Source organism: Camponotus vicinus, unplaced genomic scaffold, assembly GCF_025532165.1.
Source record: "Camponotus vicinus isolate PSW18456_S1 unplaced genomic scaffold, iyCamVici1.0 SCAF_3, whole genome shotgun sequence".
In the NCBI taxonomy this organism is placed as follows: domain Eukaryota; kingdom Metazoa; phylum Arthropoda; class Insecta; order Hymenoptera; family Formicidae; genus Camponotus; species Camponotus vicinus.
In genome coordinates, this window is record NW_028141967.1 from 14,394,556 (window position 1) to 14,420,443 (window position 25,888).

The 25,888-nt window shown below is 36.2% G+C and overlaps 3 protein-coding genes and 2 pseudogenes across 6 annotated transcripts; all 5 read right to left on the reverse strand.

Annotated features, from left to right (window-relative positions):
• Nucleotides 1-4,362: 4,362 nt before the first annotated feature.
• LOC145968779 (uncharacterized) lies at nucleotides 4,363-14,444 on the reverse strand. 3 transcript variants are annotated; one of them, XM_083094568.1, is made up of 6 exons: nucleotides 14,063-14,444; nucleotides 13,424-13,613; nucleotides 11,650-12,184; nucleotides 5,322-5,431; nucleotides 4,982-5,118; nucleotides 4,363-4,784 (listed from the first exon to the last, which is right to left on the reverse strand). In XM_083094568.1, exons 2-4 carry the CDS (start codon nucleotides 13,436-13,438, stop codon nucleotides 5,385-5,387), a joined length of 597 nt encoding a protein of 198 aa, XP_082950694.1. In that variant the 5' UTR covers nucleotides 13,439-13,613; nucleotides 14,063-14,444; the 3' UTR covers nucleotides 4,363-4,784; nucleotides 4,982-5,118; nucleotides 5,322-5,384. The 3 variants fall into 3 exon arrangements, with proteins under 3 accessions (XP_082950694.1, XP_082950693.1, XP_082950692.1); XM_083094567.1 differs by lacking the exons at nucleotides 4,363-4,784; nucleotides 4,982-5,118; nucleotides 5,322-5,431 and having other exon boundaries at nucleotides 8,518-12,184; nucleotides 13,424-13,565; XM_083094566.1 differs by lacking the exons at nucleotides 4,363-4,784; nucleotides 4,982-5,118; nucleotides 5,322-5,431 and having other exon boundaries at nucleotides 8,518-12,184.
• On the reverse strand, nucleotides 6,971-11,225 carry LOC145968286 (uncharacterized; annotated as a pseudogene).
• A 5,546-nt stretch (nucleotides 14,445-19,990) lies between the features above and the next one.
• LOC145969099 (uncharacterized) lies at nucleotides 19,991-21,096 on the reverse strand. The gene is made up of 2 exons (XM_083094955.1): nucleotides 20,253-21,096; nucleotides 19,991-20,124 (listed from the first exon to the last, which is right to left on the reverse strand). Exons 1-2 carry the CDS (start codon nucleotides 21,094-21,096, stop codon nucleotides 19,991-19,993), a joined length of 978 nt encoding a protein of 325 aa, XP_082951081.1.
• A 192-nt stretch (nucleotides 21,097-21,288) lies between these two features.
• Nucleotides 21,289-23,074, reverse strand: LOC145968776 (uncharacterized; annotated as a pseudogene). Its single transcript, XR_014437846.1, has 2 exons — nucleotides 21,755-23,074; nucleotides 21,289-21,402 (listed from the first exon to the last, which is right to left on the reverse strand). The product of XR_014437846.1 is annotated as an uncharacterized LOC145968776 (transcript).
• Nucleotides 23,075-23,364: 290 nt separating this feature from the next.
• Nucleotides 23,365-25,236, reverse strand: LOC145968781 (uncharacterized). The gene is made up of 4 exons (XM_083094569.1): nucleotides 24,952-25,236; nucleotides 24,728-24,857; nucleotides 23,902-24,316; nucleotides 23,365-23,488 (listed from the first exon to the last, which is right to left on the reverse strand). The coding sequence occupies exons 3-4, from the start codon at nucleotides 24,314-24,316 to the stop codon at nucleotides 23,478-23,480; spliced, it is 426 nt and encodes a 141-aa protein (XP_082950695.1). The 5' UTR covers nucleotides 24,728-24,857; nucleotides 24,952-25,236; the 3' UTR covers nucleotides 23,365-23,477.
• Nucleotides 25,237-25,888: the final 652 nt, after the last annotated feature.

A 25,888-nucleotide genomic window follows, 5' to 3' on the forward strand; every position in this document is an offset into this window, starting at 1 on the left:
TGAAGGTCACTTCAATTTTTTTAAATGGAACACCCTATATATTCTTGCACACTCTTGTAGCTTATCTCGAGAGCTTTCCAAAACACTATAATTAAGTACCTTTTCGTTAAGTACTTTTTGAGTTATGAGGCTTGAAATAATTTCTTAATTTTACATAAACCGTAAAATATCTTGTAAAATATTCATTTTTCGATTATCTTACCTTAATACTTTTACGTACAAAATAATGAGAGGAATCAATTGGTGTAAAGAAAACACATAGTTGTTTTGAAGAAAAAATATGTAATTTGCAATTAACAATTCCATATTTTTTCTTAAAAACAACTATGTGTTTTCTTTACACCAATTGATTCCTCTCATTATTTTGTACATAAAAGTATTAAGGTAAGATAATCGAAAAATGAATATTTTACAAGATATTTTACGGTTTATGTAAAATTAAGAAATTATTTCAAGCCTCATAACTCAAAAAGTACTTAACGAAAAGGTACTTAATTATAGTGTTTTGGAAAGCTCTCGAGATAAGCTATAAGAGTGTGCAAAAATATATAGGGTGTTCCATTTAAAAAAATTGAAGTGACCTTCACGTGACCTTCAAATGACTCTTCAAGGTCAAACCAATGGTACCGTCTTATGGCCCCTTTGAAACCAAACAACTTTTGCCTGAAACATTTTTTTCTAAAATGCACCGTTTGTGAGATATTTAGGGGTTTCCACACTTTTGACAAACCCTGTATATTGTCGGACACGACCCTTAAGACAAGGAAACCAGTAATGTTCTATTATGCCGTACACAGTTTTATCCGTACCAACGTGGCCCATATCGTTATGATAAATACGAATAACATTATTGATCATATTTTCCGGTATGACAAACAATTGTCTATCATGATGATTTCGAAAAACTAAACCATTAATTAAACTAAAATACTTGTTTTCTTTAGTTTCTAAATTAATTGCAATTTCTTTAAGTTTTGGATCCATTAACTGCTTATACATTAATTCATCTTCTACTGAAATCGCGTTAACCATCATTATATTTCTGCTAAGACAGACTACATGAAGCATTCTTTTAGAAGTGCGATGTATTAATTCAAATTGATAATTTTGAAGAATCAGACTCCAGCGAGCAATACGCGGATTAATATTTATTTTTTTCATAGTCAAAACCAAAGAATTGCAATCGGTTACTATTTTAAATTGAATTCCCTGCAAATATATATGAAACCGTTCTACCGCTCTAACAATCGCCAATGTTTCCAATTCAAAACTATGATAATTCTTTTCCGCATCGGTGGTAGCCTTACTAAAGTACGCTATAGGTCCATAATAATTATCAGCTTGCTTCTGCAGCAATATTGCTCCGAATCCATGACTGCTCACGTCGGTATGCAATTCTGTTAACGCTGTCGGATTATAAATACACAATACCGGGGGAGAAGACAATTTTTCTTTCAAATTCGCAAATGATTCCTTACACTCGTCATCAAAATTATAAGCATCTTTCTTTAATAATGCCTGCAACGGTTTAGTTTGTAACGCATAATTTGTATAAATTTACGAAAATAATTACTTAAGCCCAAAAAACTTTGCAATTCTTTAGCATTCCTTGGTAAAGGGTAATCGAGTATTGCCTGTACATGCCGCTTACACAAAGTGATACCCCTTCCCGTCACTAAATAACCTAAGTATTCAATTTCCGATCTCAAAAACAAGCATTTTGACAAATTAAGCTCAAGATTATATGATTTAAGAATAATTAACACTTCCTTTAAAATCTGAAGATTTTCTTGTACATTTTCAGTTGCTATCAATAAATCGTCCATATAGATTAATATTTTATTACTACGAATTAAATCTTTAAAAATAATAAGAATACGCTTCTGGAATTCAGCTGGCGCTTCAGAAAAACCAAAAGGTAATTTCAAAAATTCATATTGACCCGATAGAGTAGTAAAAGAAAAATATTTAGTATCCTCAGAATGTATTGATATCTGGTGAAATCCATCTTTTAGATCTAATTTCGTGAATACTGTTTTACCGTATAATTTATCCAATTGATCCTCAATGATTGGAAACGGATACTTTTGCACATGTATACGCTGATTCAGTGGACGCAAGTCTACACACATTCTTTTCTTTCCATTACGCTTTGGTACAAGAACCACTCGCGCACAGTACGGAGAAACGCTATGTTTAATTATTTTTCTTGTTAACAAATCATCAATTATTTCCTCTAACTCATTTTTTTCTAGCACAGACATTCTTCTAGGGGCATAACGAAAAATGGAATTATCCTTCAAGTGAACTCTAGCGCAATAATCATCTTTTACAGGCTCTATTTCTAATTCTTCTACTTCCCGAAATATTTGCAAAAGATCTTTACGATTTAACCAGGACATATTGTCAATATCCTCAATTACATCGTATTTATTTTGTTCTTCTGCCGTATCAATAGCGAAAATTTCATGTACTACATTATCTTTAATTGACTTTTTATTTTCCAAGCAATATTTACTGTCTTCATATATTAATTTTATTCCCGATTCATCAAAAAATTCTCTACCTAATAAAAGATTATATCTCATAGTCTTATCGTCTACTACCCATAGCGCAATATCAAAACAAGTTTTATTATTTTCTTCAATCATTATTTGACTGTCTATTTTACCTAAAACCATTATCATCGAGTCGTTTACTCCTTTTAATTTTATGCTACTTTTATATTTATATAAATCTTTAGAAGAAAAATATTTTAAATACACAGAATAACGAACAATATTTACTGGGCTGCCTGTATCTATCAGCGCTTCTATAGCAATTTCTGGCTTATCTATACTATATACTCGCACGCACTCATTGTCTTTATTATCAAGTTCTGTCACGTAAATATCTTCGATTACAGCTGATGTGTCGTTGTCCTTGTCCTTTAGCTCGATCAGATGACTCATCGTTGTTTTTCCGCTTGCTCCTCTCTTTGGACACGAAAGACTGATGTGCCCTTCTTGACCGCAATGAAAACATGTAAGCTTTTTCTGCTTACACTCCTTAGAAATATGCCCAGGTCGCTTGCAATGAAAACAAACTTTATTATCTGATACTGATGGTAATTGTTCTCTACCTACTTGACGACTTTGGATTCCAATACGCGAATTGTTATGGTATTTATATCCTACCGTGTCTTCCGTTATCCTCCTTACGTGTTCTAGAAAGTCCGGTATATTTGTGATCCACGTACTTAATACCATTTTCCTCAATATTGAATCTCTTACGCCATCCGCCAACAGCTCGATCTTCTCCTTCTCCGAAAAGGAAAGCGACTGCATCAGACTCAGCATCTCCTCGGCATAGTCGATGAATCTCTCACTGTGCGACTTCCATATTCTCCGACTCACCCTTGCCAACGTTGCTGTGTATGTCTCCTTAATTTCGAAATATCGCCTTATGCGAAATTTGAACTCTTCCCAGGAAACCACCTCTTCCAGTGTCTGTCGGTTATACCATTCCAGAGCTCTATTCTTCAACTGACTCACCGCTGCCATCACCAAGACTTCGTCGTTGAAATGATAAAGGCACGCAACACTCGAAATTCTTTCTAGCCATTTTGCGACATTTTCTTCTTCCTTGCCTTCAAAAACTGGTATTAATTTAGTAGCAAATTTGATTTGATGCCAGTTTTGCGAACCCGCGTTACCATCTGCACTCGCCGTACTTCCACCAAGAGGTTTTTCTCACTGTTCTCTCGATGCTTGCGTCGTGACGTCACTCGTCACCTTCTGTCTTTCTTCCAACACTTGCACCACCGCCTTCACAATCTCCTGGATATCCAAGCCAGCTCCCATATTAACATTGGATGGACCTGCTGATACATCTTCGCGTGGTAGCCCCGAATGCGCCTGCATCCGCGTCTTGTTAGCCTCCTGTTGTCTCACCGCACCCGTCGCTTGCTTGCTTTTTCCATTCGCCTCCTGCGAAATCTGCGTGCTCGCACCATCCTCCTCAACTCCGTCGGCTTGCATCTCTGACGGCCACCCGGTTAACTCGTACCCTAACAGCACATGTGTAGATACTTAGAATGTTCGGAGAATATCGCAAAAGTATATTGCGTACATTCTGAAAACATATACGTACTACGATATACTGAGTACATGCTACAAATGTTCCTATGTCCCACTTATTATAGTTCGTAGTATATGTTATAAATATCCTGCAGTATATTCATAGAATATCGTCAGTGGAACGTGCAGTATGTTATCGGTATATCTATAGAATGTCACTCAGTATGTTATTAGTATATCATTATCAGTATATTATTAGTATATTGATTAGGATAGGTTAAGTTATATTAATTTGTATCCTGTGTTTAGTAAATAAATATATTTATTTATCTCTTTATAAATTTATATATCACTTATTAAATTAATATTATTATCACTTATTAAATTAATATTATCACTTTTTATTACAAAGTATCAAAATAAAAATTAATAATAAAATTTATTTAATTTTACTTAAAGCTGTAATTGCACACGTATTGCACCGGAATCCTATACAATATTCGTCTTATATTCGAAACTATATAATTACTTTGTGAATAAAAAGAATACAGAAATAAGAATAATAACAGTCTTTAACTATTAGAAACAAAACTTTAGCTTTATATTCTTTTCATTCTTGTATGTTTCGTGAACGCTCCATGCGCTCTTTAGCATGGGCGAGCCATACTTTTATAGGCGCGGCAATCTGCTCATCCGTTACGTTGACGTGTGATCTTCGTATCACACCTGAAAAAGAGTAACATACTCTCATTAGTTATTTCTTAATAAATAAGAACAAATATATCTATGATGTAATTTTAATCAAATAACAAATTAGTATACGCTTTATTTCTAATATGTAGATGTAAAAAATAGTTGAAAAAAAGGCTATCGCACATGGAATTGCATAATTTAATATTTGTATAATTTATTATTGTACTCACTCTTTTTTATGTCCCACTTGTGTGTGGAACTTTCCACAGAGAAATATTACGTCGCAGGAGTGCTCTTTTGGAAATTTCTGTCTTTCTCTCTCTCTCTCTCTCTGTTTTCCCTCTCCACTCCCTTTCTTGTGACAACGCTGCAACAGAAGAATTTCACATAAGAATATGTTTGCGCATGTCTATTGCTGTTAAAAGAAAAAAATATGTAATGTACACGTAACATGCACATGTAAATTGGAAGAGAAGCATGTAAAAGGTACATTATAAAAAGAAAAAAGTAATATGTTTATAATTTAATATTTTATAATTTAATGTTTATATTATAATTTACTATACTTACTCTTTGTTTTATGTCCCACTTGTATGTGGAGCTTTCCACAGGCAAATATGCAGGAGTGGACTCTCATAAATTTCTCTCTATTTTCTTTCTCCGCTTCTTTTTTGGCAACGCTACAACAAAAAAAGAATTTCATATAAGCATATAGATATTTCAAGTTGCGCTTTTTTGACGTATATGACAAGTTTCATAATAATTACTTAAGAATTACAAGTATTTATATCTCACTAATCTAAAAATTCACAATAAGATAAAGTTTTAAAATATGCGGTTTTGAGGTTATTTGACTTTAAAATATTTTATCGTAAATATCAAATATGAATAAAAAATACAAGTATATCTTTAAAACGAAAATATCTTTTATAGAATATGTTGTGTTATAGATTTAATACATTTTGAAAGAGAATGATTACCTTCGATTAATATGTGAGAAATCACATGGACGTTTTCACCGGTCACCAATAACGTAAAAGGAAGAAAGACACCAGCGCCGACAATACGGGAATTACGTAATCAAAATGGTATCGCTGTATATATATATCCGTCAATATAAATTCGCGTAAATTAAAAGTATATTCTGAGAATATACGGCTAGTAATATACTATAAAAGATAATAAAACTATATCCTCAGAATATACGAAAAATAATATACTACGAGAGATGTTATGGGAATATTCTAGGAATATACAAGAAATAATATATACTACAAGAGATGTTATAGAGATGTCCTCCGTTTATTACGTACAGTACGTATATTCACAGTATGAATATAGAATATTCGTATAATATCATGTGCTGTGTGGGTAATGATCCGCGATTCTATCAATTAGCGTCAAACGTCCACCGCCAGAATTCAAGTTCAGCTCAGCAATAATTGCCTTTAATCTATTAATTGGCAATTTATCTAAATCCGCACGATTCATAATCGATGCCCGGTCGACCAAACAAGCATATCATCCGTTATACCTTGTTTTCTTTCGCAACCTTCGTTGTCCTGTTCGAGAACGTTCCACTCGAATCTTAACGAATTCCTCTCGAATCCTGCTCGAATCCCACTTCTGATAAAATATCTCGCTGTAAGGGCGCTCCGAATTTAATTGAAGGATGACAATTAATTTAACAGACGTTTATTTAATATATATCAAAATCGCACTCTATCGCTTGTCTACTTTACACTATTCTCTCGCTTGGTTCGCACTTCTTATTTCGCTTTCGCTCGCTTACGTCTGTCGACGTGTGTCCTCTGTGCCTCAATATATACACATATCCCTACTTTATAACAGCGCGGCTACAGAAATATCTAGAATTATGTCTATATTTGGTATCGTCCCTTATGATCTTACACAAGTGGATCAACGCGTTGCCGTGACTCGTATTGGATTACAACGCGCGCAAGCATCGAACGATCGGTATGCGACCCGTCGACGTTACCCCCGCGATCGCTGAAAGACTCTTGACTACAGTGTACAACCGTGTAAATATCGCGGGTCCGGCGAAATTCAAAGTAGGTGACTCTGTACGCGTTAGCAAATACAAGACAAACGTAAAAGAACAAACATAAAAATGTATATAATTATAAAAATAGCGAACCTAAAGTATAACAATACAGCTGTAATGATGAGAGAAATAATCTTTTTAAAAATATTTTAAACTACTTCAGTAAAGGAATGGTATGCAAAAGAGGAACACAAACAAATGAATTTCCATCTGGCATAAGCCAACATTTTGCTGCAATATTAGTTAATAAAACGATTCGCTTTTCCATGCTCAAATGTGATACTCGTACTATACCAAGTTCAACTGAAGACAAAGGATATTCATATGCATTTCCAGTTTGAGAAAAAAAATGGCCTACAAAATATATTTGGCCTTGTCTTTGCACAATATTGTGTAGAATGGCAATTTCGCCATCAACAGTTTTAAAACATGAATCTTTATTGTTACATTGGATGTTATTCACTGTAATTTTTTTATACTGGATGCCATTAATGATTTCATTAACAGGATGATTTCTTTGCATAGAAAGAAAAACTTGATTTTCTTCATTTTCAAGAATTACATTTTGTGGTCCTTTTTCTAAGTCACGATAAGCAGCCTGCTGCAATGGTTTATAACCAGAGTGAAGTAATCTTTTTATACCTTGCAATTTATTTTCAAAAACAAATGCGCTAAAGTTTTCCAGATGGACATGTTGCTGACACTCTTCCTCTAAATGGCACATAGAATGGACATTATAAACTACAAATCTTGCACCATAAATAGCAACAGAATGTTTAATGAAGGTCCTTAACAATTGACCTGCATATTTGCAATGAGATTTTACTAAAACAGGGCTGCTTAAGATATATATTCCACAATGTAAAAGAAGAAAATGCTTGTAAATGTTTTCATCCAAATAATCTCTTAGTACTAATATTTCATCATACAACAAGAATCTTCTGAACTCTGTAGCTTTATAAAAAGATATTTCTGCAAGAGATCTTGGAGGTCTATTAAAATCTTGAGGACATGAAGGTTTCAATAATATTAATTCTGAAGAAATAGCTGCAATAGTATTCCGATGCAATTTCCACGGCCCATTGCACATCTTCCAAGTCAAAAGTAATCTCTTTATAACACCTAGGAAAATCAAGTGCATTCTATCAAGACGAAACTGTATACTGATACTAGGCCAGTTCCAATTTTTTTCAATGGTGAGTGACCAGTATGGTGGTATGGTTGCTCTTGATTATTGTATGATTTATCCGTCCTCAAAGGTTCGTTAAGCTCAACAAAGGTCATCCTATTATCAATATATTCGCCAATGACTTCACATTTTTCACATGCGCAATATCCTACGTGATCTTTACACCATTTAATTTTTGCGCGAGCTGAGGCATCTAAAATATAATGCCTTATAGAAAATGTGTATCGAATGCCATTACGTATGTATCCATTTTCTTGTAAATATTCAATCTCTCTGACAAATGAATGTAAAAAGTCTTGTGTATTAGGATCTTTATTTCCTTTATATATCGAGATAATAAAGGGTTCATTTTTAGACCATACAAGTCTTCCTAGTATAGGCCAAAATTTACTCGAGGAACTTTTGCATATAGGCAGACCATCAATATTAATATCAATCACAATTTTATTGAATCGCTCCAGATAATTTAAATTCATGGAGTCTAAATTAAAAATAATACCCTTGTACCAGATTTCACCATCATCGATTTGAATCAATTGTATATTGCGTACAGTGTTCAAAAGAGTTTTGTAAGTGTTACGTCCAGACCCTTGAAAGGTCGGGCCATCTGAAAGGACGCAACCTACTTACCCGATGACACACTTTGCGGGCGTGTGTACAGATCGGGTCGAGCGCACTGTCAGGGGCCTGGCACAGGTCAGTGACCAGAATGGTCCCTTTAACTCTGTGAGTGTCCTAGGCCGTTACGCTCGTCGGTCCCTTTTCGGTAAGAGAATCGAATCTCTTTTACTCGGGACGGGACCCTGGGCGATTTCGGACTTCAAGGAATGAGAACGGGTGGAAAAATAAATGAAGATTTTGTCATAAATTAGAATTTATTCATTAATTAATTATTTGAGAGATATGAAACATATTTACAGGGTTATATAAAAGCTTTTAAAAATACAAATATAATTGAAAATTTTATGTGTGTTGTATTGTATATGTGAGGGAATTTCCGCGGGTGTTACATAGGTTCGGAGGACGTCAGTCAGGATAAAAAGTGGGAAATCTGCCTTAAGTAATTAATCCTGGCTGGAGATTATTACAAATTTGTTTCTTTTTAATTTAAAATTTCCTATCTAAACATGTGTATTATAAAGCTAAAGGGGAGAGGACAAGGGGTCAAAGGTCGTCAAACTGGATGGTGGACGGAGGGAATTTCCTCCACAGGGCTTGAATAGGAACTCCTAATGGAAGGTGGGAGCCAGGGAGATACCAAGGAATTATAGCATCGGAAGGGGCAGTAATTAGGTAGTGAAGGAACTCCTCGTGGTCCACTGGACCGGGACCTACGCGGAAAGATCCTTCGGGAATGGGGAAATCGAGGAGGGGGAACTGGGATAAGAAATAACTTAAGGGGTGAGGATGGGGAGGTTCAGGAGTTTCAGGGATGTCAGGATGTTCCGACGGGGAATCGGGAGGGAAGTCGAAGTCGAGGGAATCTTCTTCAAGGTCGGGAAGATCTCTCGCGAAATCTCCCAGAGCCTCGTCGAATTCAGAAAACTCTGAGGAGGTGGAAGGGGAAGGAGGGTCTGAATCAAGGGTGATAACAGGTATAGGGGAAGGAGAGGGAGATTCTAAGGAGGGTGCGGGAGAAGGCGAAGGAGAGGGTTCGAAAACAAGGGTAGAGGGCGTAGTTGGGGAAGGAGAAAGTTCTGGTGGGGTCGGCGTAGGAGATCTGGGGGCTGAAGCAGACGACGGCGCGGGGCCCGGAACAGGTGTACCGGGGGAGGTCGAGGAATGCCCTGGGGACGAGATTGGAGAATAATTCGGGATAAGGGGTGAGGAGAGTGTGTGCTAGTGTCGAGTTTATTACTGCTAACGGCTGTGTCAGAATTAATATTATTTAAGGTATCGCCATTAGTGGGTTTAGGTAACGATTGAGCCTGTCTCTCTCTCGACCGTCTGTTCAGCCGATTCCGCCACCGCAACGCTGCCCGCCGTTTACCGGAGCGAGGCACTAATAATAATTTGACGCTGAATATCTTACAGACTTGATGTTAGACTAGCTATTATTAATTCTATTACTGTTGTCATTGGGAAAAGATGGGTAAGACTTAGGCAAAATAATAACCCGTTCCGAAAGATTTTATTCTTAAGTTTAAATTGATCGTACTAATAAAGAGATAGTTAAGTAATAAATAGAAGGGAAATGAATTAACATGACTCGGGAATGGGTTCAAATAAAGATTTGAAATTTAGGAGAAATTCGTATTAGGAATTGTTCGCGAATCGCCTTGCGGAGATTCCCGGCGAACGAGGGATTGTTCGCGAATCGCCTTGCGGAGATTCCCGGCGAACGAGGAACTGTTCGCGAATCGCCTTGCGGAGATTCCCGGCGAACGAGGAATTGTTCGCGAATCGCCTTGCGGAGATTCCCGGCGAACGAGGGATTATGATGGGTGAATTAGAAAGGGGAGTGGGACAAGGAAAAATAAAATGATTATTGAATTATTGAAAACTTATTTTCTCAAAGCTGGATGTCGAATATTTCTTTCATTTATCTATCGGTCTAGGATCATTCCCAATGACAATCAGTTACAAAGTTAACACGAGAGGGAGAAGACAATAAAATTAAATTAGACTTACTAATTATAGTGAGCGTTGAAAAGTGGTGAGAAGAATTTGGTTTGGCCGGAGGTGGAACCGCAGGTGGGTGGTTGCTGGTTGATGATGAATTGAATGCTCGCTTGGTCCAACGTGTTCACCTCACTCACTTCACTTATTGAAAATGATTCGTGAAATTTAGCAGAGAGAGTGGGTTCACTGATAGATACTGAACTTCGAAATTTAGAAAAATACTCTGCACTGCACTGAAGAGTTGGCTTAATATTTTCTAAAGATGAACTGAGTGTCCGCGCCTTCGGCTTTCGAGTTTTAAGGTTTTTACTCCTCCTCCCTTCTAGATGGTGGGGAATCTTTTTAGGCGAAGAAAATAATTTCTATTACTCCCTTCCTAAGGTCAAGGAGCTTGATTTTTAGGAGGAGAGGGGTCTCTTAAGATTTTAATTGGTTAAGCCCTTTGGCTCGAGACTTAGCTCCATCCAGTAGAGAGTGGGAGTGAGCTGATTATCTTATCGCTTGATGATTTGGCGATTCGGAGAACGCTTGAGGGTGGCCTGTCGAACGAGCGCACTATCAATTTCGGAAGGTTTGTCTTACGTTTATTATTTGTCATTCTCCCGAGGACCAGCGGATCTTTGTTTTAATAATCCCTGAGATAGAGCGGTTTCAAGAGTAAACTATACGAATGAATACGGCTGTTGGAATTTCTTATAATAATTTCGCGTCTCTTAATTCAAGGGTTTATCTAGTGTTCCGTTAGCGCTCGACTGGCCATTCTCTGAATTAGATTTGTTAAAGTTTAATGGCGATACCCGCGGGTTAGGTTGCGTTCTTCTAAGTGCTATCTTTATTCCTAAGAAGAATCGCTTTGTATTCCGAATGCAAGTCGATCCTTGATTTCTTTCTTCCACGAAATCGTTTCGAGGAAAAAAAAGAATCGTGGAGTCCACCGGACGTAACATAAGTAAGGCATAGATTTGGGAATACTGCATGAAGTTTTAAAAGCAATGATTGCAATTTACGCATTGATAACATACCTTCCTCGCATGCCCATTCTTTTATTTTTATAGCAACATATTGGCCTATCTCATTTATATGTAGACAATGTATTTGCTCTTCTTCTATATCTGTTTCATCACTTGAAACCAATTCTTGAACACCTATTCCTTCTGCGTCACTTTCAGTGCAAGTATGAGTAGACTCTGTGTCATAAACGCTGGAATTCTCATTGTCAGAGAAATTTTCGATACTCAGTTCACTATTACTAGCATCATGTCTTAATAGTTCATTATTTTCAAGATTATCACTTTCATTATGATCATCTTCATCATTGTTACAATTAAAAACATTTATGTTATTATCTCCGGTAACATCATTATTTTTATCATGATTAGCATTGATAATATAGCATTGATTGACAATATTTTCACTTTCATTCTCACTCTCGCTATTGCTCTCACTTTCACCATATCGTTTATAAAGAACGGACGCTATTCTTTTCAATTTTGTCCTTTTGGCAATTTCTCTCTCTACCTTGCGATTTAATGCTCTCTTGAAAGCTCGAAAGTTTCTCTTAAAAAAAAAAAAAATAATTACAATAACATAAAAGATTTAAAATGATTATAAAATAATAGTAAAATAATAGTTTAAATAGACCGTTAAAGTGTAAAAATAAAATTACATTCTAACAATATAGAAAGTGTAGAGTTAATCACTGTAGCAATCACTACATTTTTTTATAAATATATTATCACAGTACGGTAAAAGTTGCAATAAAATAGACAATACGAGCAACACAAGTAATACAATTATCAATACATTAGCAATACTTTGCAATAAATAAGCAACACATTTTAGATTCTTTTTTACATAAACAATTAAAATATAAATTAATTAATAATATAAAAGGCTCTATGTATTATAATAAATAACGAGTGTTAGGAAAAAGGGCTAAGAGTCATAGCAGGATGTTCGTGCAATGTAAATTTTAAATATTAATAAGAATTAATAAGAATTAATTTTCTTAATACAATTTCATTTTGAGATATATTTATACCAGAAAATTATACGTACATTGTTCTCACTTTGGAGAATCAGAATGTACAAATTAAATAAGGAAATAGGAAGGAGATAAAGAAGGAAAAATAAGAAAAATATATCGGGGCGCGAGTGGCTAAGCCGAGATTTTCTTATTTTTCCTTCTTTATCTCCTTCCTATTTCCTTATTTAATTTGTAATATTCTGATTCTCCAAAGTGAGAACAATGTACGAATAATTTTCTGGTACAAATATATTTCAAAATGAGATTGTACTTTAAGAAAATTAATTCTTATTAATGTTTAAAATTTACATTGCACGAACATCATGCTAGAAAGAAATAGAACGTACAAATTATAAAAAGTTCAATGAGAAGGAAGGAAACAAGAGAAAAAATATCGGGGTGCGAATGACTAATGTCCGTTTCTACCAATGTCAATTAATTTAGTCCAATTAAATAACTATATCTTTGTCTTTTTAAGAACGTATCTCTGAAACCGTATATTACAACCAAAAATATAATAGAATAAACCAGCATTAAGTACTAACTATACAATATAGTAACGGAAGCAATAAAATATATTGTACTGCCAAAAATGGCAATTATTATACTACATTTTTTAAGTAGTGATTAACCTCTCGGGAAAGGGTTAACCTAAATTCAATTAAATAAAGAGTCCTTTTTATGAAAATAAGATTTGTTATAAAGTTAACCTCTAAATCGACATTTACATTTCAAATAAAGTAAGTTATTATATTAGTAGCAATACTTACAGGTTTCTCATCCATTATCGAAGCAATTTTTGGGAATGAAAGCGGTAATAAATCTTGTTGCCTTATAATAATTATGTTACGATGGATACCAGAAGGATCTTCTTTTTCAAGACTTGCCGCATTTGCTTGTGAATACTGAATACTAAAAGCACACCAAGGCACACATCAAGAGCAATACCAGGTGTGATATCTGAAAAACAGCCATTTGTCGTATTTATTATGTGCCGAAAAAAAATACACTTATACATATATACACACGCGCGCGCGTTTCTCTCAAATTTCGCTGCAAAACAATCAATCCGAAATTTTGAAAATGCGTAAATCTACAAAATTTATAAAGATAAAGCGTGATAAAGATAAAACGACGACACACGTACCGCACGACACGTTCTCGCGCGAATTGTTGGTGCAGTTTCTCTCTCTCTCTCTCTCTCTCTCTCTCTCTCTCTGTCAATTATACCGTATAATATTATATGTATTTTCGCGACGTATCCCGCGTATTAATCAACAGGGTGACGAGTGAAAACTTGAGTTTTTCTTTCCCCCTCGGACGAAGAAGCAATACGGGCTAACGACTTTTCGGTTGATTTTTATGTTCTCTGCCGTTTCCTCTCGGGAATGGACACGATATGTACTCACCATTGGTCGATGCAAGATGATTAAATACGTATTTTCTTCGTTTTTTACGCCGACTTCGCGATGGTCACACGTCTCCTCGTCCTTGCGTTTTTGCACAAAACCACTCACTTTTTCTTTTACTAAAAATGGGGAATCTAACCACGACATCGCACGACACGTTCTCGCGCGAATTGTTGGTGCAGTTTTTCTCTCTCTCCCTCTGACTTTTATACCGTATATATGTATTTACGCGACGTATCCCGCGTATTAATCAAGATGACGATCAATGCAAACTTGTTTTTCTTTCGGCCTCGGACAAAGAAGTAAAATACGGGCTAAGACTATTGCACTACAATCACGACTCGGCATCTTGCCATACACTGACCACACTGCCACCGCCACGGGCGCCACGCAGCACGCAGTGTTGAGTGTTGGGCAGTTGCAAAATATTTTCTAGCGCATGCGCACTAAAGCAGACGATATGAATTCTTGTAAAAATTTGCATAAAAAATTATAGATGAATTATAGAAATTATAATGCTACCGAGTGCATACAAATCAGCAGTATATATTATATTATAATATATATGCAACACATCAAAAAGTCATCGAAATATGAAAAATATTGATGTACTGCATCCCTATAATAATATTAATATTTATATTAAAAAATGTATTTTACATTAATTTATGTAAACAATATAGCACATGTGTCGTATATAACAACACATCAAGAAGTCACCGAAATATGAAAAATATCGATGTACTGCATTCACGTTGATAAAATTTGATCGACATCAAATCCATATCTTTTCGATCACTCATTTCTCACTGGGTTGTTATTAGCGCGAGCGTATCTGTTGGAACATTGGCTCAGACCACCGCGTATACCGCGTTCGATAAACATATCCATGTCGATGTCGGTAAGCAATTCGAACGTAATCTTGGTATGCTTTAACATGGCGTCCCACGTGTATCCGGGGAGAGTATAATAATACGCGGAGTCGAGTCTGTAACTTTCGATGCAACTCGCGAAAGTTTTCGAAAATATCGGCTAATAACAAGACATCGATTTTCAGGTACAAATCGCTATATTCGCCTAGCGTTCGAATGGAGAATCGTGTCCAGATGTTCTCGGCGTGCGCGTAATCGCTCTCGGATATAGTTTCACCGGTCAAGGAACTGTAAAACGATTCGCGCGGTGGTAAACACGTATCTTGCAACCTATCTACAGAGTCGACGTATTCGTACGGAAAGACGCCTTTCCGTGTTAATAAATTGAAATTTTCTGCAGATAAATTTTGAAATTGTGAATGTAAAATTTTGAGTTTATCTTTCTCTAAAAAAGATGTCAATTTGTCGAGACTTGCCGTAAGAAATTTGTATGAATCGATGAAGCGTAATTTTACATGATTTTTCCAATTGTCTTCCTTAAGGTTAACATTTTTCGTAAACGAAATATATTTTTCCTTGGTTATCGGAAGTAAATCGACTTTCCCTTCGAACGCTGTGGCTATATCCTTGATAATGAAATGCACGTCGTAACCGGATAAATTGTGAAAAACTATGGGAATGCAAAAAGATTCTTTGTAATTTAGATTGCAATTTGAATGCGCGGGACCTCTGTACCGTCCGGTCAAATGACAATGATCGCGCACGCGTGTATCGTCTTCTTGCGTAAACGGTTTTTCGCATATATGACAATGCGTTGCGCTGTGAAACTTTTCCCACTCGTTCGATGTTAAATTTACCATGGGGATATTTGTCGTTAAAATAGTCTTAACGCGAATTGCTAAATTTTTAAGTTCTTCGACGAACCACGAAACGCAATCGGTACTGCAACGAGAATGATATGCGGATAATGATTTGTCGTACGAGCAATACACTATACTAAATATCCGATGGTGTTGGTACAAATTTTGCTGTTCTTCCTCCATCTTGGCCAAAACGCATTCCAAGTCGGCGTATACGATGAATGGAAGCCGCTCTTTCCTGTTGTAGTTGTTGAACTCGAGCCACTTGTCTTTATCGCTCGGTAACCGGATAGCGCAGTCGTTCATCTTTCCACAGTCGACCGTATGTGACTGCAGCTGTCGTTCGAACTAAAGTAGTGCAAGCATCTGTAAATTACAATTTTATTATAAGATTTTTTATTATAAGATTTTTTATTTTATATAAATTATTTGATATAATTATTTTATATTATATAAATTAAACTTACCGGTCGCAGATATATCTTTGACCGTTGTGTTTGCTCAGTTGCGAGCTCACGAGCCGGGATAAATTTTTGATCCATGCGAAATGCCCGACGTTGTTGCCGTCTTCCACGTACAATAAGTTGACGTATTTATCCCGTTTCTGCTCCTTAAGACGTATCGGGACAATGCTGTTCTCTTTCTCGATGCTGTACACGTTGATCGAGATATTGTTTGCAAGTTCAAATTTTTTAATCTGATTTACAGTCACTGGAAACTCAATGTCCCGGAGATTCAACACTGTCGCGTAATGCGGGTACGATGATTCTCGTTCCGCGTGACTTTCGATAGGATATAGAGCGGCGACCACTGCCCACGTGAAACACGCATTGTCTTTAGATTGCACGTTAACCACCGCTCTCTTCGTCGTAATCTCCCGCGGCAATTTAATGTGACATCCCGCGCGCATAGGATTATATTTATTTACATTAACAGTCAAATTGAGTATTCGCAACAGTGTCCATCCGCTATCGCGTTCCTGAAATTCTTCTAGCAATGCTAGGGTGGGCTCGATAACGCGGCGCTCGTACCACTCGTGTAAATCGGATGTGCGAAAGAGTTCACAGTTTCTCGTATTGATACTTTTACGCACGCTTATCACCCGCAAATTCACCGTTGAATATAGTATTCACTTTTACACTGTTGTGTCTTTTTATAACGTCTTGCACTTGCCCGAGCACGATGTCTTTGGCATCCTCGAGAAATTGACGAGGTTCGATACAGTTTATGTTAATCACAGCACCGGTCAGAATACGCCTATTGATCTCTCGCCAAACGAGTCTTTCCGCGTTATTATCGCCACTGTAATCATCACCACTGGGTATAAACCGTTTCTGCAATCGAGTCTTTACACCTTCGAGTCGCGCGATTTTCGCCACTAAAGATTGTCTATTTCCGATCGAAAGTCGCGGACGTTTGACTCGACTGCGTTCTTCGAGCTGTTTAATAAAGTCTTCGCAACGCTGCAGCCATGCAAAATATTCGTCCAAGGTGGCAATTTGGCGGGACTGCTCCACCAGGTCGCGTTCAGTCTGCTCGACGTTTTCCATTTTTCATGTCTTTTTCACACTACGTCACAGTTTTCTACGGAGCACTTACATGTGACTTTTGCACACGATAAGCAATACCGTTCGCTATCTTGAACGTGATAGAGCTTACTAAAATAATTATAACGTTTATAGACACTTGGATGCATACATCGCCAAATTTTCATTATCGTCACAATTTTTTCGGATCATCGCTACGTGTCTAGGATCTTTCCAACTCTTATACTGCGAAGTACGCAAATTGTTTATCATCACCAATTCTACGCACTTCTCAATATCTATATAAATATTAATGCACAGAGCTTTGCCTAAACGATAGACCTTCCGCATAATTCTCGACGTATAGTCGTAATAGTCCTTTTTATAGTCAAATTCTTCTTCTTTCTTACAATCATCGAACATCCGTCTGTATATTTTCCCTCTCGCGGAGTAAGGCCAGTCAAAAGGAGGTTCAGGGTGGACACAGACTCTTTGTCCTACGACGTGTTTACTAATTCGTGATACGCGTAAACCGAGTTCGCGATCGCGTAGAAAATGCATCGGTGATATTCGTTGCACATTCGTGAATTTTTTTTTGTCCTCCAGAGCATCAACGATATCATCTTTATAATCATAAAATATTCAGAATCAAAATGTTCATCATCGTCCACAGTATAATTATAATCACAATTATAACGGTACATATTGAAATTAATTTTTTTCTCACGTTGCTCGTACACTTTACACGGTCTTATTCAATGTTTTTTCACAGCGTGCAAATTGGGCACATATTGCACGGAAATCTTATATACAACGGCTCCCTACAATTTGCACAGTATCGGCCTCCATCGCATCAAGTGTCTCAATTTTATGCTTTCGAACAGCGTACATGTTTTGACTATCCACGCCTTGCAATGCAATCATACATGAAGGACATACAGCTAAAGCACCACCCGTGGAATAATAAAAATATATGATACAAAATTTTGTACTACGTGCGTTTAGAGCATTAATTTCCGCAACAGACACTATTTTGTTGATATATTACGTGGAGTTCTCACTGCAGTCACTAATGCAATCACTGTCAGCCGACAACGCGTGATCTTCGTCTACTTCCATTTTTATACATTAATCGCGCAAAATCTTTCTAACGGAGCACCGCTATACTTTTACAACCAACGTGTCGATGGGCGTTCAAATCACGTACTATGATTTGATGCGCTTCAATCCTCCTTATATATATTTCGCCCTTTCTTATCTTTGTGAACGGAGGAAGCAAGGGCACAAAGCAGCCGAACATCGGCGCTGATACGTTGCAATTCTTCCGAGAAAAAATTGGAAGATGATTCTGGAACGCCATTTGTTCATATTGTTTATAAATTCGCGCGACGCGTAATTCAATGCGAGAGATAAGAATACATCGAACGGAAAAAAAATCTAGAATTACTTATATTGGGGAGAGGTGGTGTACCGCGAGAGCATAAAGCAGCCGAACATCGGCGCTGATACGTTGCAATTCTTCCGAGAAAAAATTGGAAGATGATTCTGGGGTGTTTATATTGTCAAGTACCGGAAGATCCTTACTGCTCGGGTGACCTGTATATTTACATCGAGTACAAATGCTCGGGTAGTCAGTTTATATCGAGCACAAATAATTGGAAGGTCTGTATATATATATATCGAGCACGAAGATATCTACGAACTTACTCTCTTTGACTATGACATTGAACCGCGAGAAGGACCAGCGGAAGGGATCATGAAGAATAAATACAAGCGACGCGCTGGTGTGATCCTTCGATTCGAGAGCTTTGTACTCCCGACAGCGGAGAAGAGAACGTCAACGTCAAATTTATTAATCGTTATTAATTAGTAATATCGCGTAGTTTAAAATGGATTGTATTATTGAATATTATTCGTTTTGGAAGAGGAGTTTCATAGACCTCTTTTTTTTTGTAATATTAAAAGTGGCATTCGTCTGGAAGGTAGGTAGTGTTTTTGTGAAAAATTGTTCGTATGTGTATGTGTATGTATATTTTTTAATATATTATTTTATAGTTCCCCGATGATGTCGAAATTCCTGGTTTTATGAATATCGAGCATCGACGCAGCGTGCGAGCGGAGCGGTGGAACGCGCGACATGATCTCGCGGAGGAATGGGGTGACACCCTGGAGAGTCGTCAAGATAACGATGTAAATGGATAGAAATATCTTGACATCTTTAATCTGCGGCTGCTCTTCGGGATGGAGTCCCTATTTGATGAAATATGTGAGCTATCGATTATGAAATATGAAGAGGAAAGAATACTGGAAGAGGAAAGAATACAGTAATTGCAAAGAAGACTGGAAGAGGATAGAGAAGAACGGTTAGAGGTCTGGCAGAACCTGGCCCCAGGGGGCTAAGGTACATATCTCTTTTTTATTATTATTAATTATTAACATAAAATAAGTCTTTTCCGTTTCTGTTTCTGTTTCAGGTGCGGTTTATTTAATCTCTATATTTCATATTTTTATATTTTATATTTTTATATTAATTTTTATAATTTTTATATTTTTAAAAAATTTTTTAAATTTTAATTAAACAAATGTATAATAACACACACTTTAATAAATTTTATATTTTAAAAATTGCAATTATTTACGCGCCTTTCCCTTGCGTTCCCATCCTTTGCGCTAGCATTTCTTTTCCTTATTTCTTCCTGAAGAATCTTCTTCATTGGGCTGCTCGTCAGAATTGCCGACTTTATTTTTCTCCTCTTTGTGACTTTTTACACGAGCAGCAGCCTTGGGATATGGCCTGATTTGTTCTGGACGAAAATGTATTTTCTCAGATGAATTTTCCGCAGAAGTGGATGGGATTGCTACGTTTTCCAATTCCAATTCCTCATTCGTAATTTCTCTCTCCTTAGAGGAAGATTCCTCTCTCTTGAAAGACCAGGAGAAGAAGAATGTTCATTCTGGTTCAAGTGCTCATTCAGGTCTGGAGACGCTGTATCATTTGGCATAGGTCTGTCTGTCACGAAAGAAGCAGAGAAATCAGCATCCGTGAAAATGTTACGATTGAATGGCCACACACCAGTGGCCTGGAATCCTGAAATAATATTCTTCGGAGTTGCTGCATTCTGAAGTGCAAGCTTCACTATGGTAGGGATGTTGTAGATCATTGTTTTTTCTGGATTGCTTTTCATCCAACCATCATCTGCAGAATTATAATAGGTCTTGAAAGGTCCGTAAACAGATTTGTCCAAAGGCTGCAGCTTATGAGAAGTATGTGGTGGGAATGAAAGCAAAATCACTCCATTGTCACGACAGTAGTCGATCATGTTGAGCCCCATATGTGAATTGTGGTTGTCCAAGACAATTAGAATAGGCCGCTCTTTGGAGGAACGAGTGTGATGGACGAAGTGTTTGATAAACAACAAGAATTCATCCTTCGTCACCCAACCACTCGGGTTCGCAGCGCCAATTGAGCCTGGAGGTCCATCAACTATAAAATAATCCTTGAAATATTTTCTGGGAAACACAAAAAGGGGTGGAACACTGTTTCCGCTGGCACTGACTGCACAGACAACAGTAACAAGGTTACCCCTTTCCCCAGAAGTGGCTGCTCCTACTTGTTTCATCCCTTTTGATGCGATGATCTTGCTGGGCTTTTGTACAGTCGTTACCCCAGTCTCGTCGATATTCCACACATCTTGCGATCCAAACTTATACTTCTCATACAACTCCCCTAAGTTGTTGAAGAACTCTGAGACGTTGTGTCTGTTGAAACTCGTCATCCTACTTAAACTGGTTGGTTCTGGAGTTCTGATCGACAACATGGGATTTTTTTTTATGAAACTTAAGGGGTAATATCACCTTGTGTTCACTAAATCAAGGGTCATTTTCTCGAAGCGATTTAAAATAAATGGAAAGATTTATTGACTTCTGATTTTCTCTACATTAAGATACAGGTCTTAAGGTATAAAAAAAAAATTTTTTTATATTTTTAAAAATCAAAATGGCGGCACTGTAGCTCTTTGAAAAAAATCCATTTTTCGTCGTTGACCTTGCTGGCCGTACCTCTACAGATCACAATTCTGCATCTGGAACAAAAATCCAAAATTTTTCTGAAAATATGGTCCAAGACCTAGTGAACAGCGTAGGATTTTTTTTATTAATCGATTTAAAAAAAAATGGCGTCGATTTGAAGCAAAAGTTTTTTTTCTTTCGAAAAATTCGATCGAAAATCGGCCATAAAATCGGTAATTTTTAATTAATCAAAAAAATCCTACGCTGTTCGTTGGAGAATGTTATTGTGAAGCTACAGTTAAATTTTGAAGTCAATCGGCTGAAAATTGAAGGCGCTAGTGGTACGGCCAGCTCGAAAAACATGGTTTCGAGATAAACGCGTTTAAAGTTTTAAGTAGTAAAATTTAAATGAAATTTTTGATTTACTTCCAATCTGCGATGCCTGCACCATACAATTGGCCTTCTAGTTGAAGATTCTCATGGTCGTCATCCTTTCTTGAAGATGTTGCGGCCTTGCGAGCTTCTTTAGCTTCTTCAGAAAGGGAGCGCTCAGATAACTTGATTCGTATGGCATTGGCTTCGGAGCAGAAATTATAACAATTTAATCCAATTGTTATGCCCAAAAGCTTCATGACTTGCATAATTCCAAAATAGCCATCATTGAAAAATATTACAGCAAGATATGCAGCAATATCAAGCACAGTTTTGCCACTGGAGATATTTTTCGGTGCCATTGACCAGACGAGTGCATTGAAGCTTTCGTTCGAGTTCTGAGTAAATCCGCCCAAGCAACGTGTTAGCAACTCATCTTTGCTCAATTCTTCATAAACTGGCTTTACAGCTTCAAAAACTTCCATTGACATGGCAGTATCATGCTTATAATTTTTCAAATTTCCACTTGCCTTCTGTGATTGCCAAGAGCACCACGAAGTCGCACTTTCCGAGCACAAGTGATGTTGAGGCTTTTTATCTGTCGAAATTTTATGGTAAAGCGTGGCCCATATAGCTTTTTTCATATCTTCAAGAGAGTTGCAGTGCCTTCGAATAGCCAAACCGTAATAAATGGTTAACTCGTCAATTAATTTACTAGTTAATCTTCCTCTGCCGCTCAGCCCTTTAGTTTTCTTTACTAAGTTTCTAAGTCGACTGCCCATTCGTTTTTGAATCAATGCATTCTTTTTTTTTTACTGCTGGATATTGTTCGACTATCCCCTTGAAAGTCTTTGAATCGCCATCTCCAACGTAATTTATATAATCAACTTCATTTCTCTCGTTTGCGCGAGAAAACATTTCGATGACAGAGTCAACTTCCATCTTCCCCGCCGATCCTTCGTGATTAGCTTGGCACTCTTCTTCATGTAATTGTTTCCAGTCTTCATATTCAGCGGTGCCTTTTTGTTTGTTCCAATAAGTGCAGGCTTTACAATACTTGCTTTTGACTACAATATCGACGACTTTTCCAGTGGACCACCCAATAAGAGAAACGATTCCGAAGAGAGACGAAAAACCACGACGACGCCATGATCCATCTCCCGACACTGTTATACCATTATTCTTACTAATTTCGATCGATTTTTTTTTCTCTTCTTGGGCAGCTTTTTTCATCGAAGAAAAACAAACCGATTCAGCTGCCTCGTGAATATGATTTATAATAGCAGTATAGCTTTTTTGAAAAACTGGCTGCGGCAAATCCATGAAAGCACAAAATTTTTTGATTCCATTTATGCCAATGCCTAATAAGCGCATAGCATATATAATTCGCCGATTTATTTCGTACGCCTTATTTTCAATTTTAGAGCAACTGTCTATGTATACTGGAGCACAATCATCACAAGTCACTACAATTTTAAAACCTAAGCCTTGCTTACTGGCTTACGTAAATTTTACGTTTTTATGACAAGTGGAACATACTAAAACTTCAGATAAAATAGAAAAAACTGAGGCGAATTGCAGTATGCGATATCCAAATGTACTATCATAATCGATATCATAATTGTCTTCAGACAATTTTATTTTTTTCGCTGACGTGCCGACGCTCTCAGTTTGCTCCTCCAGTAAGTATCGATTTTGCACTTTCCACTTGCCGGAATTTCTTTTCCTCTGTATTTTCTGGCTTGTTTTAGTCCCTTTACGGGAAGCACAATCTACTTTACTCATTTTCTAAAAAATAAACACAAGATAGATTGATAAACTCACTACAACAACAAGAAACACGTGTGGCTCACGAGTAAGCAAAACGCCATGTTTTTCTCTCCCAACGGATTTTCTGGCATCATATGTTTTTACAGCTCGTAAATTTGAATAGTAGAGACATCTATTAGTCAAATTTTGAATCTTAAAACTATCGACAGTGATTAAGATAGAGAAAAAGACCACAACTGTGCCGCACTCGAGCGCGTTTGAATTAGCCCGCAAAACAGCGCTGCGGTTTTTTTCGAAAAATTGACTTTTTAAATTATTTAAAAAATCTCCTCCCCCATAAAACCTTTTGGATTTCATTTTTGGATAGTTTATCGAGCATTTAAGCCAATAAAAAAAAAAAACGAAAAAAAAAGTCAACAAGGTGATATTACCCCTTAACAGCCAATCTTTTGATGCCTTTTTAGCTTCATCCCAATTCTGCGGCACTACCAGACCATTCTTCTTTGCGTAATCGTAGGCAAGGTGTCTTGCTTCTATTGTGTTAAGTCCGAAAAAAATTTTGGAACAGTTCAGCACATAGTCAGCCAGTTCCTTTTCCTGATCCTGATTAAATAACTTTCTTGGCTTTGCATATCCAACTTGAACACGAACTGGATCTATATTGCCTTCTTTAGCTGCTTTAAGTTTCTTTACATGACGGTGGAGTGTCATGAAATTGATATTGAATGCATTTGCGGCCTTTCTCAGTGACATAAGCCCTGACATGACTTTATCAGCTGCAGCATCCAATTCATCTTTTGTGGTCATATCCCTATTAGTTTTTCTCTTGTATGTTCTCATTTTCATCTAAAAAGAGAGAAAAAGAAATAATTAAAATTGTATCATTCTTAATTATATAATTATTCAGTAAGAATAATAATTTGAAGGAGAAATATTTGACCATAATTTGCCTTCAACTTAAAGAATAGGTACAAATCAAAATTTCAGAAATTTTATGTAAAAATAAATGCAATTGATTTTATTTTTCTTAAAACAGTGAAGAATTTTAAGTTACTTATTATTTTTAATGATACAATCGGATTTGCCAGCTTTATATATTTTAAATTTATCAGCTCTTCTTATGTATATTAATCATTATTATTTTAAAATTTATTTGATAATATGTCCATTGTCGCAAATCACAAGCCGATAACTCTGAAATGGATATATAATTCCCAGATAATTTAGTTTTACTCTATAGTTTATTTTAAAATTTACCTAATTCTCGTTGTATTATAGCTTCGTCAGCGTTTTTCTAATGGGGTAAGTTGTTACAGTGTAACAAATCTACCCCTTCAAAAATGTAACAATTAGCCCCTTCTAGACACTTCAGTATAGGTTATTGAATCTGAGAAAAACAGAAAGTTCTATGGTATCAAATATATCACCAAATTACTTCATAATAATCACACAATGTAACCATATACATTTTAAACACTAACCTTTTATATATTTTGTTGCACAGCAATCAAATCTTCCGAGAAAATGTAGATCGCCAAGGCTGATTTTACAAAAAGCTTTGTGACGCACTTGTCCGTTAAGCTAGACTAACCTAAACCCGTCAGAACTTGTATAACAACAAGCGTGTTGATCTCCAATAGTCTTCACTGCTCTGCCATCTATTGCTTTTTTTTAAAAGCCACTGTATCAACCTACCCGTATAACAACAAGCCCCACTCTCCCCTACTGTTGAAAATGTTTATATTCAGTCTTTGGAATAAACAGAAATATAATTTATATAAAATAATATATACAAAGTAATATATACAAAATAAGATAAAAATAAAACAAGAAAATAATACTAAAACTAAAATTTTATGAAGTATAGACAAAATAAATATTCTAATGATGAATAAAAAACATAATTTTGTATATCTTTGGCGAATATAATTATTTTTGTTAGAGACATATTTTTGGCTTCATGAAACAATCTCACATTTTATTATACAGAGTGTGCCAAAATTTGCGCATGCGGAATATACAGCGTGATTGTTTATATCAAAATAAACAACTCTTTCCTTTGGCAAAATTGCATCTGAGCATTACTTTTTAAATGAGAGTAACTTTAAGTTAACGAATAACCGCTTTAGATTACGTTTGAATCAGGCGGGGTGCGCGCACGGCATGTGTGGCGTTTGAACGTGTACGCTATTTTACTATTTTTAAAGTTATTAAAATAATTTAATATTTTAAAAATAATAAATATGCTTAAAAAAAAATCAATTTATCATTTAATTGCTCTAAAATTATTTCTGGATTTTAATTTATCTTCTGTACTATTGATAGAATAAAATAAAAATTTCCCAATTTTTAAGCAATCCGTTCATACACTTATATAAAATTAACATTTGTATTTAATAATTAAATAACCATCTATGT

What these genes read in the sequence shown, in the direction of transcription:
- LOC145969099 (XM_083094955.1), bottom strand. Translation starts at nt 21,096, where the DNA reads ATGACGAGTTTCAACAGACACAACGTCTCAGAGTTCTTCAACAACTTA. An exon ending in TGAACATTCTTCTTCTCCTG is followed by an intron (nt 20,125 to 20,252) that starts GTCTTTCAAGAG and finishes ATTTTCGTCCAG; the next exon opens with AACAAATCAGGCCATATCCC.
- LOC145968781 (XM_083094569.1), bottom strand. Translation starts at nt 24,316, where the DNA reads ATGAAAATGAGAACATACAAGAGAAAAACTAATAGGGATATGACCACA.